A 14,789-nucleotide genomic window follows, 5' to 3' on the forward strand; every position below is an offset into this window, starting at 1 on the left:
TGCTCCACGTGCTTCTGGCTTGGTTTGTTAAAAGGTGGGTTAGGGGGCCTTCACGGGCAGAAAATAAATGATGATCATTCATCAATGTTCCCAGTTGGTTTACATGCTATGTACACGCTGTTTACGACCACTGAAGCAAGGTGGCAGTACGCGCGACATTCTTTATCTGACACCTGGCTTTCGTGGAAATTTCATGGAAATTTCCACAAGCCATGATGTCAAGTTTCCCCACTGCTTGAGGTCGTGCTTTTTTTTTATTCTTCATTACGAACATCAATTTGTTCAACTTGAAACGTGTAGATAATTTGCTTTGAGGACGTGTTTCTTTCTTTTTTTTTTAATTGCAGCATCGGTAACATTTTGTTTTGTTCATCGTCCTGGCATGGCAGGGGTTCATGGGAAGAGAACGATAGGAATGACTGGGGAGAAAATAAACTGAAAGAAGGAAGCATCTTTTGAGTGAGCTGTCTTTGTTTTTCTCTACACCAGCATCAGTTATCGCCACCAAGATTCATTTTTTTTTTGTTTTAATGATAAAATGATGCTAGATTCTTTATTCTGAAGGTTCGTTAATCCAAAAATGATTAAGAAAAAATGTCCGTTCATTTCACGACGAAATCAGTTTTGTTATTTCGAACGTTCTGCCAGTGAAATTTCGGAATAAAACGACGGCACAAAACAGCGTGTTTTCGTACTCTAAGGGTCTGATATTCCGACACAAGTAGTAATGATGAAATAATAAATTGTAGATTCTTTATTCTGAAGGTTCGTTAACCGAAAATTGAATAAAGAAAAATGTCCGTAAATTTCAAAACGAAATCAGTGAGTCATTTCAAACGTTTTGCCAGTGAAATTTGGAATAAAACGACTACCCCAAAACAGTTGCACTTTTCTTACTCTGAGGGTTCGTTACTCCGACAGATTAATGATAAAATAATGCTAGATTCCCTATTCTGAAGGTTCGTTAATCCAAAAAAATGATTAAGAAAAAATGTCCGTTCATATCACAACGAAATCAGTTTTGTTACTTCGAACGTTTCTGTCAGTGAAATTTCGGAATAAAACGACGGCACAAAACAGCGTGTTTTCGTACTCCATAAGGGTCTGTTATTCCGACAGAAGTAGTAATGATGAAATAACAATAGATTCTTTTTTCTGAAGGTTCGTTAACCGAAAATTGAATAAAGAAAAATGTCCGTAAATTTCAAAACGAAATCAGTGCGTCATTTCGAACATTTTGCCAGTGAAATTTGGAATAAAACTGCCCAAAAAAACAGTTGCACTTTTCTTACTCTTAGGGTTCGTTACTCCGACAGATTAATGATAAAATAATGCTATATTGCTTATTCTGAAGGTTCGTTAATCAAAAAATGATTTTAAAAAATGTCCGTTCATTTCACAACGAAATCAGTTTTGTTATTTCGAACGTTTCCATCAGTGAAATTTCAGAATAAAACGACGGCCCCAAAACGGTTACAGTTTTCTTTTACTCTGAAGGTTCGTTACTGCGAAAGAATAACAATATAATACTTTAGATTCTTAATTCTGAACGATCGTTAATCGGAAAATGATAAAGAAGAAATGAAAACGGTTACAGTTTTCTTACCCTCAGGGTTCGTTACTCCGAAAGAATAATGGCAAAATAATACTCTACATTCTTAATTCTGAATGATCGTTAATAGAAAAATTATAAAGGAGAAAATATTCGTTTATATCCAAACGAAATCAGTTTTGTTATTTCGAATGTTCTGCCAGTATAATTTCGGAATACAACAACGGCCCCAAAAGGGTGTTTTCTTATTCTGAAGGTTTGTTATTCTGAAACAATAACGATGATAGATGATAGATTCCTTTCTGAAGGTTCGTTGATCGGAAAATAATAAAGAAAAAATGCTTGTTAATCTTCGAACGAAATCAGTTTTATTTTGAACATTCATCCGTAGTACCGACCCTTGGTGTTGTTGTTGTTTTCGATTACAAACCTTCGAAGTACTCAGTAATGAATCGTTTCATGTTATGATTAAACAAACCTTCGGAATAATGACCATCATTACATTTTTGTATGATATCTCTTTGATGTCACGGCCAAACTACCGCAGTATACCCAGAAAGGAAAGTGCAACGATGTCCCGAAAGTTCTCGATCGCTTCTCGCGCATCTGCATGTAATAGGCCTACCACGTGGTCGAGCAGACGGCGAGAAAGCAACACGGCGCGCGTTGTTGCGACGCAGAGTCGGCTAATTATTGCAACAGTGAAACAGGAAAGGCCTAAAAGAAATCGGAACCTCCACCATCGGCACCTACTTCTCTTTCATTTATTATTTAGGAACTGCCGCTAACAAAAGGTATGGAGTTTCTGCATTGTTTATGTGAGAATATGCCCCTCACAACGTTCATTACATCTCCGTGAAAATGTCGCATTTAGTGGCATTTTAGCAGCGATTTATCTGTGTTGTATTGAGCATTAGCGAAGGCTTCGCGCGAGAGGGGGAACCCCCCTCCCGTACCCACCCCCAGAACAGCGCGCATAAATGCCGACAAGCGTGAAGAAATTCCTGGCGAGAACCCTGTCTAGGCATGGCATATCTGCCCTTGACCTGTGGGATTCTTATAAACTGTCACATACACCTATTTAGATGTAATATCAATCCGGTAAGTCTGTTACAGTGATGTAAGCAACATTGTGAATATCAATTGCTCTGCGAGGCTTGATGCTCATTTGATGACACGTTTAGCTTCTGAGATGGTTCTCTTCTACCTGAAATATTTCAAATAAGTTGAATGTGGAGAGTACTTCATCATACATTGATATTTGCAAACCATGAATTCTGTCACATACCTTTTAATAGAAGTTTTGCATACAGTGTGCCACGTGGGATGTGTGAGTTTTGATTTCATTGTTAAATAGTACTCAGTTTTGCAGACATGCATACTGCTTCTAACTACTGTGTATGTGAGGTACAGTTCTCGTCACCGACAATAGGCAATATCAAGGCGATATCAAGTGATATCGTACGATACCTCCGATATCGAACCTCTAGGGCCGAGGCAGTAACTTCGGGTTATTGATTTGCGTGTGTGCTTTTCTATTGGCGAACTTGCCAGCTTTGTTTTGGATCCAAAGAAATATATTTGTTTAGACTTTAGTTTGTTTATTTCCCAAATATAACTATCCATTACACCATGGGGTTTTTCTGTGAGGCAGCAGAGTGTACTTCTGATGATGCTAAAAGGAAGAAACTGGACAAATATCCGTGTGCTGAGCAGTAGAGGTGCACCACATTTGCAGGCCGCGCATCAAGCTAGCTCGCAGGCATGAAACCGGAAGTTACTGCCCTGGCCCGAGAGGTTTGATATCGGAGGTATTGTACGATATCACTTGATATCGCCTATGTCGGTGGCGAGAGTTGTGTAGAATTTTTAATGAATGGCCACACCCACCTAGTACCTCTTGTGAATTGTCCAGGTGTACAGACAGACACTTTTTTATGCAAAAAGTTTGCAAACTATTTCAGGAGTAACTGTTATATTCCCTCCTTTTCTCTGTCCCCCACAGTGACTCCCCACCAGATGAGAGCATCAACATCCCAAATGAGATCATGCGCCCGGTACCACTGAGGCCCGGGGAGCAACCTCCACCAGAGAGGCCCCCCAACCCTCCTCCCCTTGGCCACCAGTACCCGTACTCACACCACTTCTCAAGGACGAGGAAGCTCTTTGACAAGGGGCCCACTGTGGTGAGTTTTCTTCATGTATTATCTCTGCCAGTTTAACCAAAACATAAGAAACAAGAAAAACAAATAAACACCATGCAGACATATTTGGTAAACTCCAACTGTAGAGGAAGTTACTAAAATGTCCTTTTAGGGCGTGACCAATTGGTGGTGATATTACTGTGCATTGTACAACAACATTCAGGGTGCTCTCATTGACAGTTCTTTTGCATATATTTTTGCTAGGAACATAGTATGATTGTTACATGAATGTTACCAGAAGTGCTCCTTACTATCATCAGAGAAAAGGGCAGTAGATATATATGTCTTATTCTCATTTTTCTCTCTTGCTGATATCACAGACTTATGATGATGTTGATGAGGGACCCACAAACAAGGATGTGCTGATATCTACCGAGTTCAGTGAATGGTGCTGTAAATACTTTGCCAAGTCTGTGATGAAGGTAGGTGACTCCTGTCGTTGATGGTGTATTACTTCTGAATAACCTTTTGAACCATCAGGTGATGCAGAGCACACCATGAACAAATTTTAGTAGTTGCTAGACATAATTTCATTTTCATTTAATTTCATTTATTTCTGCATGGTACAATTAATTAGCAAATCACTTTTGAAAACATACGTGTAGATTCATCCTCTAAATTGAGGGCATCAACTTTCATCACATTAGTTCTGATGCTTGTTACTGGATCAGGAGGACGCCAATTTGTGGATGAAATCTCATTGGTACCTGTCACTTTTCTTTTCCTGCAAGACTACCGTAAAGTTCCGTGTATAAGACGCACCCGTGTATAAGACGCACCCCTACTTTCGGACCTAAAATTAAAAAAAAAAAAAAAGAAAAAAAATTTCCATGCAAACATTGCATGTCTCATACATATTATTTCAGCACAAAATTTCCCTAGAATGCAGCATGTATTTGCTCTATTTTTCGTTTCCTTTTATACTTTCTTTTAACGGTATTCATCGGACATCGGCAAAATATAGAAAACGCAAAATGCGAGACTTGTCTCGGTACTCACTTGCTATTGTTTCGCCTTTCAATCATGGTTCATGTGTCATGCATATCGTACTCATGAGTGTACAGTACGATCTTTGCTGTCATACATAGCAGAGGGTACGTGTCTCGCATATTGACGCATGTCAGACTGGAAGGTTCATTACGAAAAATAAGAAAAACATCAACAAGTGTAGCAGAGGGATCATACGGCGAGACGTACGGTGCGTACGGTAATTACACTCACTGTTGTTTCGCCCGGAGGGATTGCCAGTAACATGTGTGTCTCTTGTACCATGCTTGTATGCACAGTGCTAGCCTTTTGCAAAAGGCAGCTCGCTATAATTTCAGCACATGCACACAGAGAGCAGTGGACTTGCACACACAGCGCGCAACGGGCAAGCGCGCTACGATCCGATCGCTGTGTGCACGCGAGTCCATTGCAAAAGCCTCTCTGCTCTGCAGCTGCTACCTTTGCCAAAGGTTTGCTAGCTAGCTAGCTAGCTACAGTGTAGCTATGCTACAGTATAGTATCCTAGCTGGCATCATGAAATGAAGAGCAAACGCATGCTTCACACATCGTTCATATTTACGGTGACATAGTGTCGATCCTACTCAGTATTTTACAGCTTTTGTCTATGGCCATATTGATACTAGTGCATTGATAAGTTTTACGGTATCGGTAATTTAGTAATGATACCTGTACATCGCGTATTCCAGCTACTAGGTTGGCTGTTAGTAGCTTGGTAGACTGACATCGGTAGAATACAGCAGTGCTGTTACAGCTGTTGTCTATGGCCAGATTGATACATCGTTACTGCACAAGGCCGATCGTAAGTTTATCTCGTATTTGCAGCTTTTGTGTGCGTCCAGATTGAAAGATCGCCCATTTATCCGTAAGTTTTAGTGATTGCTTACCTTCCAAACGTCGATGGGCATACATGGCCCCAAGTTGGCCTTATAAAATTGGGTGTACATGACAGATTTTTTTCCGTGATTCGACTGTACCCGTGTATACGACGCACCCCCGATTTTCAATGTTTTCCGACGAAAAAATAGTGCGTATTATACACGGAACTTTACGGTAGTTATTCATAAAACTGCTGCTCACTCAAGCATATTGTATAATTCTTTTCTATATTAACCCCCCCCCCCCCCCCCCACTGTTGAATGGTGAGGAAACAATTAAAAACGCATGTCAAGATTTCAAGTCAATCTTATTAAACGCAGCGTGTGAAATATCACACAAACAGCCTTTGACAAAGATTCTGCGAGGATTGTAATATAAGGCCCTTTGACTCCCTACTCCACTGGCAATCCTCTATTAGATAAGCAGTTTTCAGCAGCTTTTTTTTTTTTTGCTATATTTTATTTCAGTGTGTGAATGCTCAAACCCGCTTCAGAGTCAGATTGTGGCAAATAATTTAAGCATTTTATCATGTTCTGTATTTGTAGCAGACCAGTGAATGACAACAGAATCAACACAATGAACTATTTGATGAATGAACAATTTCTTCCTCACTGTCTTCATTGCATGATGGCTATCATGTTGGTAATTCAGTATCTCTTATCAAATAACGTAGAAATGATCCCCGAAGAAAACCTGTAAATATGTACATATACCACTGTTTCTGTGGATATTGTAAATACTATATGTTATGTTATAATCTATATCATTGAAAGGACTGGCCCAACTAGCCTGCCACTATAGCTGGGTTATTTTTTCCAAACTGTACTTCAACTATTGACTGTTGTGACTATGTTGACGATGTTTGTTTGTTTGGCAAATAAATTTCATTTCATGTTGGTAATGAAGCGTTGATAATGTTGTTTGTGATGATGTTATCCTTTTCCAGGCCCCTGAGGAGATGGATCCATTCAGTACCCTTCATCACAAGAGGGAGTGGAGGTTTGTTCGTAACGCCAGGATACGAAAAGAAGCCAGGGATCAACTTAAAAAAGCCAGTGAGTAACGGTCATTCATCTTATTCTCAGTTTACCAATTACATTGACCAGTGAAGCATTGATTTGCAATTGCTTGTACTCATGAACTTTATTTAAACCATTGAAGACTAGTCAGGAGTACTTAAGATACTGAAATTGTTTGCAACCCATAATGTATGCAAATTAGCTGAGGTGATAATATTAAGTCTCAATTCAGCCCAAATTCAACCCAAACACGAATCTTCACGAAATTGAAAGTTTTAACGTGAAGTCACAAGGAAAAACTAACCCCTATTTGATGGGTAACTGTGTTAGGGTTTGCTCATCTAGGTAATTCTGATTTTTTCCTTCTTTCACCAGATTCTTGCCACCTTGACGATCAGATTTTCATCAACAAGAACTCGGGGGTGCCAAATGTCGTCAAATTCCATCCTTTCAACCCACATGCCATCGTAGCAGACAAGGAAGGAGTCTGGTAAGTTATACTGTGTCTTAAATAATGATGTAAAGAAGAAGAAGATGATGAACGTACAAGAAATGTGATGCTGATATCTGTACTACCCTTTGTATAATGATTGCATGAGGATATACAGTGGTGGAGTGCTGTGAACGCAGAAATTTTCGCGGTACATTAATTTTCGCATATTTTGTGCTACTGCTGGCTACCGTGAATTCTAAAACCCACGAAAATATCTTCACAATTTTCTCTGCCCATTGTGAATGGGTTGACAATTGTGCAGTGCGAATTCAACAACCCACAAATATTTTTTTGAGCTGCTCAGCAGGAAAAATTAGTCATGGGAAAATAGTGACGTTTACAGTATGGAGCAGTTTCATTTTTATGCAGTACAATTCTCATGCGTGAGGATTATGTCATTATTTCAGAAGGGTGATATCTTAAATACCTGTATTGCTCTGACAGCAAGCTTCAGAAACCAAAGTTGTCCTTGTAGAATTGCGTTGGAGCCTAAGATTGGATGTAAGAATGAGGTGATGCATATTTCCTACAGTTTTCATGTGTTTCTTGACAGCAACTCTGAAAAGAAAAGTAGGGATCTCTTATGTAATATTTGACCTTTTGTTTGTTGATACTCAGTGTATGGAACTGGGAGAGTGGAGAGAGATTAAACTACTTTAGGAACATGAACCCAAGGTCAACGAAGGTCACCTCCATGGACCTCCTCAACTCTCATGACCTGAGCCTCATCATGACAGGGGCTGGTAAGTAGCATCACTCGTGGAGAGTGGGGGGGGGGGGGGGGGGGGTGCAGTGGGAATGGGAAGCTTTAGGGTACACTTATCAAAATCAAACTTGACTCAGTCCATATTTCCAGTGACTTTTAGTTGACACCGGTATAGTAGACTCCTGTTATAATGAAGTCCTCGGGACTGGCATTTTTCTTTCATTATATTGAAATTTTGTTAGAACTGAACAAATAAACAATAAAAAACATAGAGCAGATCATGTTGCGGCCTGAATTCTTACTTCGTGCAACAGGATTTTTTATAACCATGTTCGTTTTAACGGGAGAGCACTGTATAGTTGAATTTCAGGTTATGTGATGTGAAATTGTGAATGTTTTGCCCAAGTTGAATTTAGATGTGGGCATCTCACGAGACGATCCCAGGTGTAAGATTATTTATGAGGGAGAAATATTGTGAGTTCATCCTTTCAAGGAGTGTCAATTGAATCACATTCAAATCACTACTGCAGGGGGTATGTATTAAGCAGTTTGTGAATTTTAACTTGAGTTTGAGAATCTGCAAGACAAAAAGTCAAAGTTTGTATTGGTTTGTTGCTTCCTTGTCTGCAATCATTGACAGAAAACAATCGTTAGTTTTAATCACTTCAGTTATCAATTCAGTTCAATTTATTTATTTCTTAAAATCACAAAATATCTAGAGATGTGTGAGTTAAAGGAGGATATCACACAATAGATTTGCAAATGCCTCTTGGTCAAAATCTTATTTTTGTTGGGTTTTTTTTATGATATCCAACTTCATTGATGATGCATTACCACCATGTTGTAGCCAACGTGAATTCTTCCCATGTGCATTCAATGTTTATAAGATGCAGTGAAGGGAAAATGTGCAGTAATCAGTGAGTGTTGAAGACACAGGTATGTTGTACACTGTACTTCCACCTTCAAACTTTGAATTGTATACAAGAATTCCTCGATTTCCTTCCTGTAGATGATGGCTCCGTTCGTATATGGAGGAATTACTGGACACCAGAAGGCAAACCTGTGGAGTTAGTGACAGCTTGGCAAGCCCTCTCAGACATGCTGGTATCAAATCGAGGTATGAACAAATAATGTATTTTATTCACTACTTATCAAGCAGGTAACAATGTGTTGTTGCTTTTTTTTAGGGGAAGAATAGCAGTGTTAAAGATCCACCAGTTGCAAAGAATGGTCTAGAATTCAAGTTTCAAGTTTATTTTCCACATCTCATAAAAAAGAAGGAAAATGATATCAGTGTGATTTCATGTAGTCATAACAAAATGTACATCCAGAAAAAAAAACAATCATTAACAAAATAATGCACATAAAAGTAAAAATTTGTCACTCAGGATAAGTGGCGAGTGTGGAGGGGAACAGCAATAGGCCATTGACCTTTCAATATACATGTATATCTGCTTTGTGGATCAGAAGTGACAACCAATATCTGCATGGCAAACAACCTTAGAATGGTGTATAGATTTCAGCCATTTCTCTGTTGCTTATTATCTTGTGCCTCATCCTGAAAGCCTAAGATTAAAGGAGCAGGTGGTAATGGTCTGATATTTTGGTTTGAGGCATCAAGAGCTGGAGGTCAAAATGATGTGAGATCAAATTCTTTTGTCGCACTGTAAAGCCCAGCTCACACCTTTGCGGTTTTAGCTGCGTATAGCTGCGTCAGTCGAACGCAGCCTTAAAGCAGCCTAACGCAGCACTCCGCGGCAAAATATTTTGTAGCAGTCACATTGTTGCGTTGTAGCTCGTATATTTTGTACAAAATAGTTGCCTACGGTTGCCTTAGTTTGCTTTTCACCTCGCTCCAGCTCGCTTTTGCTCGCAACAGTACGATTCAGTACGAAGATTGCTCGCCCCGTTGCGCGTGTACCTCGTTCGCCACTCGTTCGTTGCTCGCTGGCATCTCGCACTAGCTCGTAGCAGTTTGCATGAACTCGCTTTTCCTCGTTTCACTGCTCATCCACTCGACTGTTACTCGTTCAGGCTCGATCCGCTGCGTATCAGTTCGCCCTGCTGCGTATAAGCTCGTAGAGAGCTTCACTGGTATATAATTTTTGACATTTTACAGTTACAGGGGGGGGGGGGGGGGGCACAAGGACTTTTTGGTTCAAATTCTTCAAAAAGCAATAAATTTGGTACACGTGTTGCCAAAACCATACTATTTCAATTTTTGATGGGCGCCAAGAAGGGCGCCCTGAGGCCATATTGGCCAAATCCAATATGGCCGCCATATGAAATTCAGAAGTCACTTCCATTGTTTAAAAAGGTAAACATTTCACAATAATTTTCAAAATCTGTATTATCGGTTTTCTGGGTCAATGAAATCGATTCTGAATGTTGTTTTCATGGTCTGAAGTCAACTTTTCTTTATAGGGTCACCCTTAATGTCGCTTTGGGTCAGGACATTATTTTCACTACAGGTTATTTCAAAATGGCTTGCCTACGGTCACTATAACAAGAATGACAACCTTGATCATTACCTGCAGTTGTTGAGGACTGAACAGAGCATAATATTACTGTGTTAAAAAAAAAATTACTTTTCAGCAATATACATTGTGTGGTAATACAATTCTGAGGAAAAAAAAAGATTTTCCACAAAACCTACAATAACAGCGGGAAACTCAGTTTGAGGTGTTTTTAAAAACTGATATGTTTGAATCTGATGTTGCTGAAAGCACACAATCATTCCAAAAGCTTCATGATTTGATAAGCATATTGTGTTAGTCAACTAAGTGAATTTTAATTAAATCTAACTAGATTTTGTATGAACAGATATATACGCAGTCATAGCGAGCTAAAGCGAGCTGCATCGAACAGGATCGAGGAGGAACGAGGTCAGGCGAGGATGAACGAGGTGGAGCGAGCGACGGACGAGCTAGATTCGCAATGAAGCGAGTTACATCCGCAACGGTCCTTGCTAATGCGAGCAGAGTACTAGGAGTAGAGTGAGGTGATGCGAGGTAAAGCGAGGTAACGCGAACTAAAGCGAGGTACGTCGAGGTGAAGCGAGCAGGTATCGTAACCATACGCAGTGAAACGCAGTTCAAAGTAAAGCTGCGTTGGCCTGCGTTAAGCAGCTCGTTGTCGCTCACCCTTGCTCGTCCTTGCTCGCATTAGCTGGTTGTCCCTCGTCTTAGCTCGTATGGATTTTGATCTTGCGTTCAGTTGCGGATGTTTGAAAAAATTTCAAACTAGCGAGCTAGAACGCAAAGCCTCTGCGTTAGTCTGCGTATTAACCTCGTATTAGCTCGTTTCATTGCGTAGTGCTGCGTTGGGCTGCGTTAGACTGCGTTCGGGCAATACGCAGCTGAACGCAAGCTCGAAACGCAAAGGTGCGAGCTAGGCTTAAGGGAGATGACTAGAATAGAGACCATTGATCTATTGTTATCATGAGGTAGATATTACCACTGATTAGATTTGCCTTCCCTGCCTTCTCAGAAGTCAGGGGTTAAAGATCAAGCAGGGCGTTCAATAGAAGTTGTAATTTTTGGCTTCTGGACAAGTAGAGTTGTCCATTGCCTCGGATCAAGTAGTTAAAATCATATCCAGTGAAGTGAAGGGTAATGCGTAGAGCTATATCCAATGATGTGATATCCAATTTTCCTGATGATATCTCAGTGATTTTATCATTTGTGGTGTCTATATAAGTGAGTGTAGTAAGCATATAATGATAGAAATAATCTGCACAGAGAATGGAGACTATCAGTGCGTGACCTCTGACCTTGATGTGACCTTTGCCTCTCACCCCAGGCTCTGGTCTGGTCCTGGACTGGGAGCAGGGATCAGGGATGCTGCTGGCTTCAGGAGATGTGAGGACAATACGAGTCTGGGACACACAGCGAGAGCTCAAGCTACAGGTGGGTGAACTCCTCTCTCTATTTACCACCTGATTCATAGTGACCCCCTTAGGGGGCGCTCTGTAATTCTCACAGTCGGACATCTGGGTATTTAGTGGCAGCTGGAGTGGAATAATTAACCCATGTTCAGTGCACAATCGGCATATTTTTTAGATGAATTATCTACTTTTCTTCCGTAATTGGCTTGGAATTCCATGAAACTGGCAGATATGGTTCATCTGAACATTTCTGATAGCCACAAGAAATGATATTGCCAAATTATGTAAAGGAATGGTAGATCAAAGATTTTGAATGCCGATGCGGTGTCGTCTGTATCACCATGTAGGTAGATTCATACATGGTATGCTTCTTTTTCTATGCACGCATTCACACACCGATTCACTCTCCAGGTCTGCACATGTACTGTATGTACAGGTGAGCCGTTTGTTTTCACCCCAGCTACATGTATACCGGAAGTGACGTATACCCAACCATGAGAATAGATTGGTAGTATGTTGGGGGGGGGGGGGTGAGGATGGAGGGATTTCATTTCAAAAGGGAATAAAGTCAAATCCAGCACAGAGCATGATGCATAAATTTATAATAACTCGACTGGATGGTCAAAACTGGATGGTCAATACTAGATGGTCAAAACTGGATGGTCAAAGCTAGATGGTCAAAACTGGATGGTCAACTAGATGGTCAAAAATGGATGGTCAAAACTAGATGGTCAAAACTGGAGGGTCAAAACTAGATGGTCAAATATGCTGAGTCCAATAACATCATGACTAAACTTTGACTCGTTTCCTTTGCAGGACATTCCCACTGGTGCTGATAGCTGCGTCACAAGTCTTGCCTGTGACTCGGTTGGGAGATCGCTGCTGATTGCTGGCTGTGGAGATGGTTCCGTCAGGCTCTACGACAGGAGAATAGCGCCCTCAGAGTGGTGGGTTCAGAAATCAAAGACAGTCGGCAACTCTTAATGTGACATTTACATATACATGATGCATTCTTTGCCAAGTTTGTGTTTTTCCCATGAATGTTATGGTGAAGAAACTAAGTGAAAGAAGCTCATGGAAAGCAATATGGTGTGATATGATAGGCTAGTGTAGCCCATGGTGTTTGTCATGTATGTTCAATTGTAGCAGTCATTGAATTGTACTACTGTATACGCCATATATTTAGCGATTCTTAATTTTCGCGAATCGGGACTTCCAACGATTTCACAATCGTGCAGTACAGTACTGAAAGGAGAAATATACGTGCACGTCACATTCATGTCTGGATCAGAATCAATATTTTCATGTGTCTTTAAATTTGTGAATAGCACTTGACTTGCGAAGGTCGTGAAAATAAAAACCTCATGAAATATTCGGCGTATACAGTACTCTTGTTATGGACATGTGAATGTCAGTGTCAGCTAACGTTTTAATCATTGAGATTTGACTGAAAGTTCTGTTATTGTTCTGTTTTTAGTCGTGTGATGACGTTACGTGAACACAACAGCTGGGTGGCCAATGTACACATACAGAAAGGAGCTGGAGACGGCAAAATCATTAGTGCAGGGTAAGGCCAACCACACCATTTCTCTTTAGCAGGTTGAAAGGACATGTTGACCATGATACTTTAAAACAGGCATATACCTAACTGAAGTGTTACTTGCTTAAGCTGTTATTAGCTGTTATTGAAAAATTGAAATGGGCCCCGTTTTATCAAAAGATAAAATCAATTTTAAGTCCAGAAAAGCTATCATTAATCTCTCAAATCAACTATAAGTCCATATATCAACGATTAACTCCAAATCAACCATAAGTCCGTTTTATCAAGAGACCCAAAGTTGAAATCAACTTTAACTTCCTCCCAAATCAACCATAAGTTTTCATAACTGCTCCAAATGCATGATAACTTTATAGTTGATAAAAAATCAACTATAAGTAAAGAGAGTCTAGGTAGACTTAAGTGTAAGACAATTTACAGAAGAAAGATGACTGTCACACTTTCCTAGTCTAGCTGGGGTCTTGTCACAAATGTTTGTCTGTTAACTGCTCACTTTCTCTAACATTTAGTTAAATTTCTTTCATTTGGATATGGTCTTTTCCTTGCATGAAATTCGCGATTGGCATGCATTGCTTATGCGACTGCTGCACGCAAACACCCTAGACAGCAGCGGCAGTCTCAATCCCACCCTGCGCGCCCTGCGCCTCTGCCCGCCCATCCATCAAGCCATCGCCAACAAGGGCAAGTAACCGAGCGCTGGAACTGCATTTGTGTGCAATGCAATAAGAATTTCAACATTGTGTATAGGTGTGCTAGATCTATCGACCTGTTTTCATCAATACAATAGTAGGCCAGCCAAGATGATTTTTTTTTTCTTCTTGGGACGGCGTATTTTGCGGTTCTGTTGCAAACATACTTCTAAATCAGTGGCTGTAGCACTACTGCGGCGCACTAGCAGACTACGCTTCCTTGGCCATGGCAAATGATCATGTACATTCGTGTTTTTTTTTTTTTTTTTTTTGCTTTATATATTGTATTGTTTTTAAGCAGACAGTACTGGAAACCAGCCTCGTCCTGTGTTGTTTATTTTGACTGAATCAATAATTAAGTCGTGGTGATCAGCTATAACTATAATCCACTATAAAGTCTCTTCGTAAAACGGAAACTTATAGTTGATTGAAAGTTATAGCGGATTTTAAGTCGATCAAAGTTATCATTGATTTCACAATTGACTTTAACTTTATCTTGATAAAACGGGGCCCTGAAGAAACATTGTATTGTGCCCAGCAAATAACAATTGATAAATCAGACTTACAGTATAGTATACCATGGACCTACTACACATGGACATTCATCGCTCGTTAATTAATTCGTGCACCTGTTTCTGTCAAAAGCGTCACAAAAACATTTTGAACATGCTTTCCTGCTTTGATCCAGTGTTGTCCACCGACAGCCAGCCTGGATAAAAACAAGATGGCACTTTGAGAAATCTAAAAACTCTGTGCGCAGAAGATGATAACTCTCTTAAATCAAGAAAAATGCATGTG

The 14,789-nt window shown here is 40.1% G+C and overlaps 1 protein-coding gene across 1 annotated transcript in view; it reads left to right on the plus strand.

The window, feature by feature from the left end:
• LOC139742452 (regulatory-associated protein of mTOR-like) overlaps positions 1 to 14,789 on the plus strand; it is a 58,957-nt gene that overhangs the window by 38,604 nt on the left and 5,564 nt on the right. Inside the window, exons 21-29 of the mRNA XM_071652990.1 lie at positions 3,558 to 3,738; positions 4,077 to 4,178; positions 6,587 to 6,695; positions 7,035 to 7,149; positions 7,771 to 7,895; positions 8,868 to 8,975; positions 11,660 to 11,766; positions 12,561 to 12,691; positions 13,222 to 13,311. Coding sequence (XP_071509091.1) covers positions 3,558 to 3,738; positions 4,077 to 4,178; positions 6,587 to 6,695; positions 7,035 to 7,149; positions 7,771 to 7,895; positions 8,868 to 8,975; positions 11,660 to 11,766; positions 12,561 to 12,691; positions 13,222 to 13,311 — 1,068 coding nt within the window. The remainder of the gene's footprint in view (positions 1 to 3,557; positions 3,739 to 4,076; positions 4,179 to 6,586; positions 6,696 to 7,034; positions 7,150 to 7,770; positions 7,896 to 8,867; positions 8,976 to 11,659; positions 11,767 to 12,560; positions 12,692 to 13,221; positions 13,312 to 14,789) is intronic.

This window comes from Diadema antillarum, unplaced genomic scaffold, assembly GCF_040938485.1.
Source record: "Diadema antillarum isolate AM-2024a unplaced genomic scaffold, OU_Dant_1.0 seq00001001_RagTag, whole genome shotgun sequence".
Classification (NCBI taxonomy): domain Eukaryota; kingdom Metazoa; phylum Echinodermata; class Echinoidea; order Diadematoida; family Diadematidae; genus Diadema; species Diadema antillarum.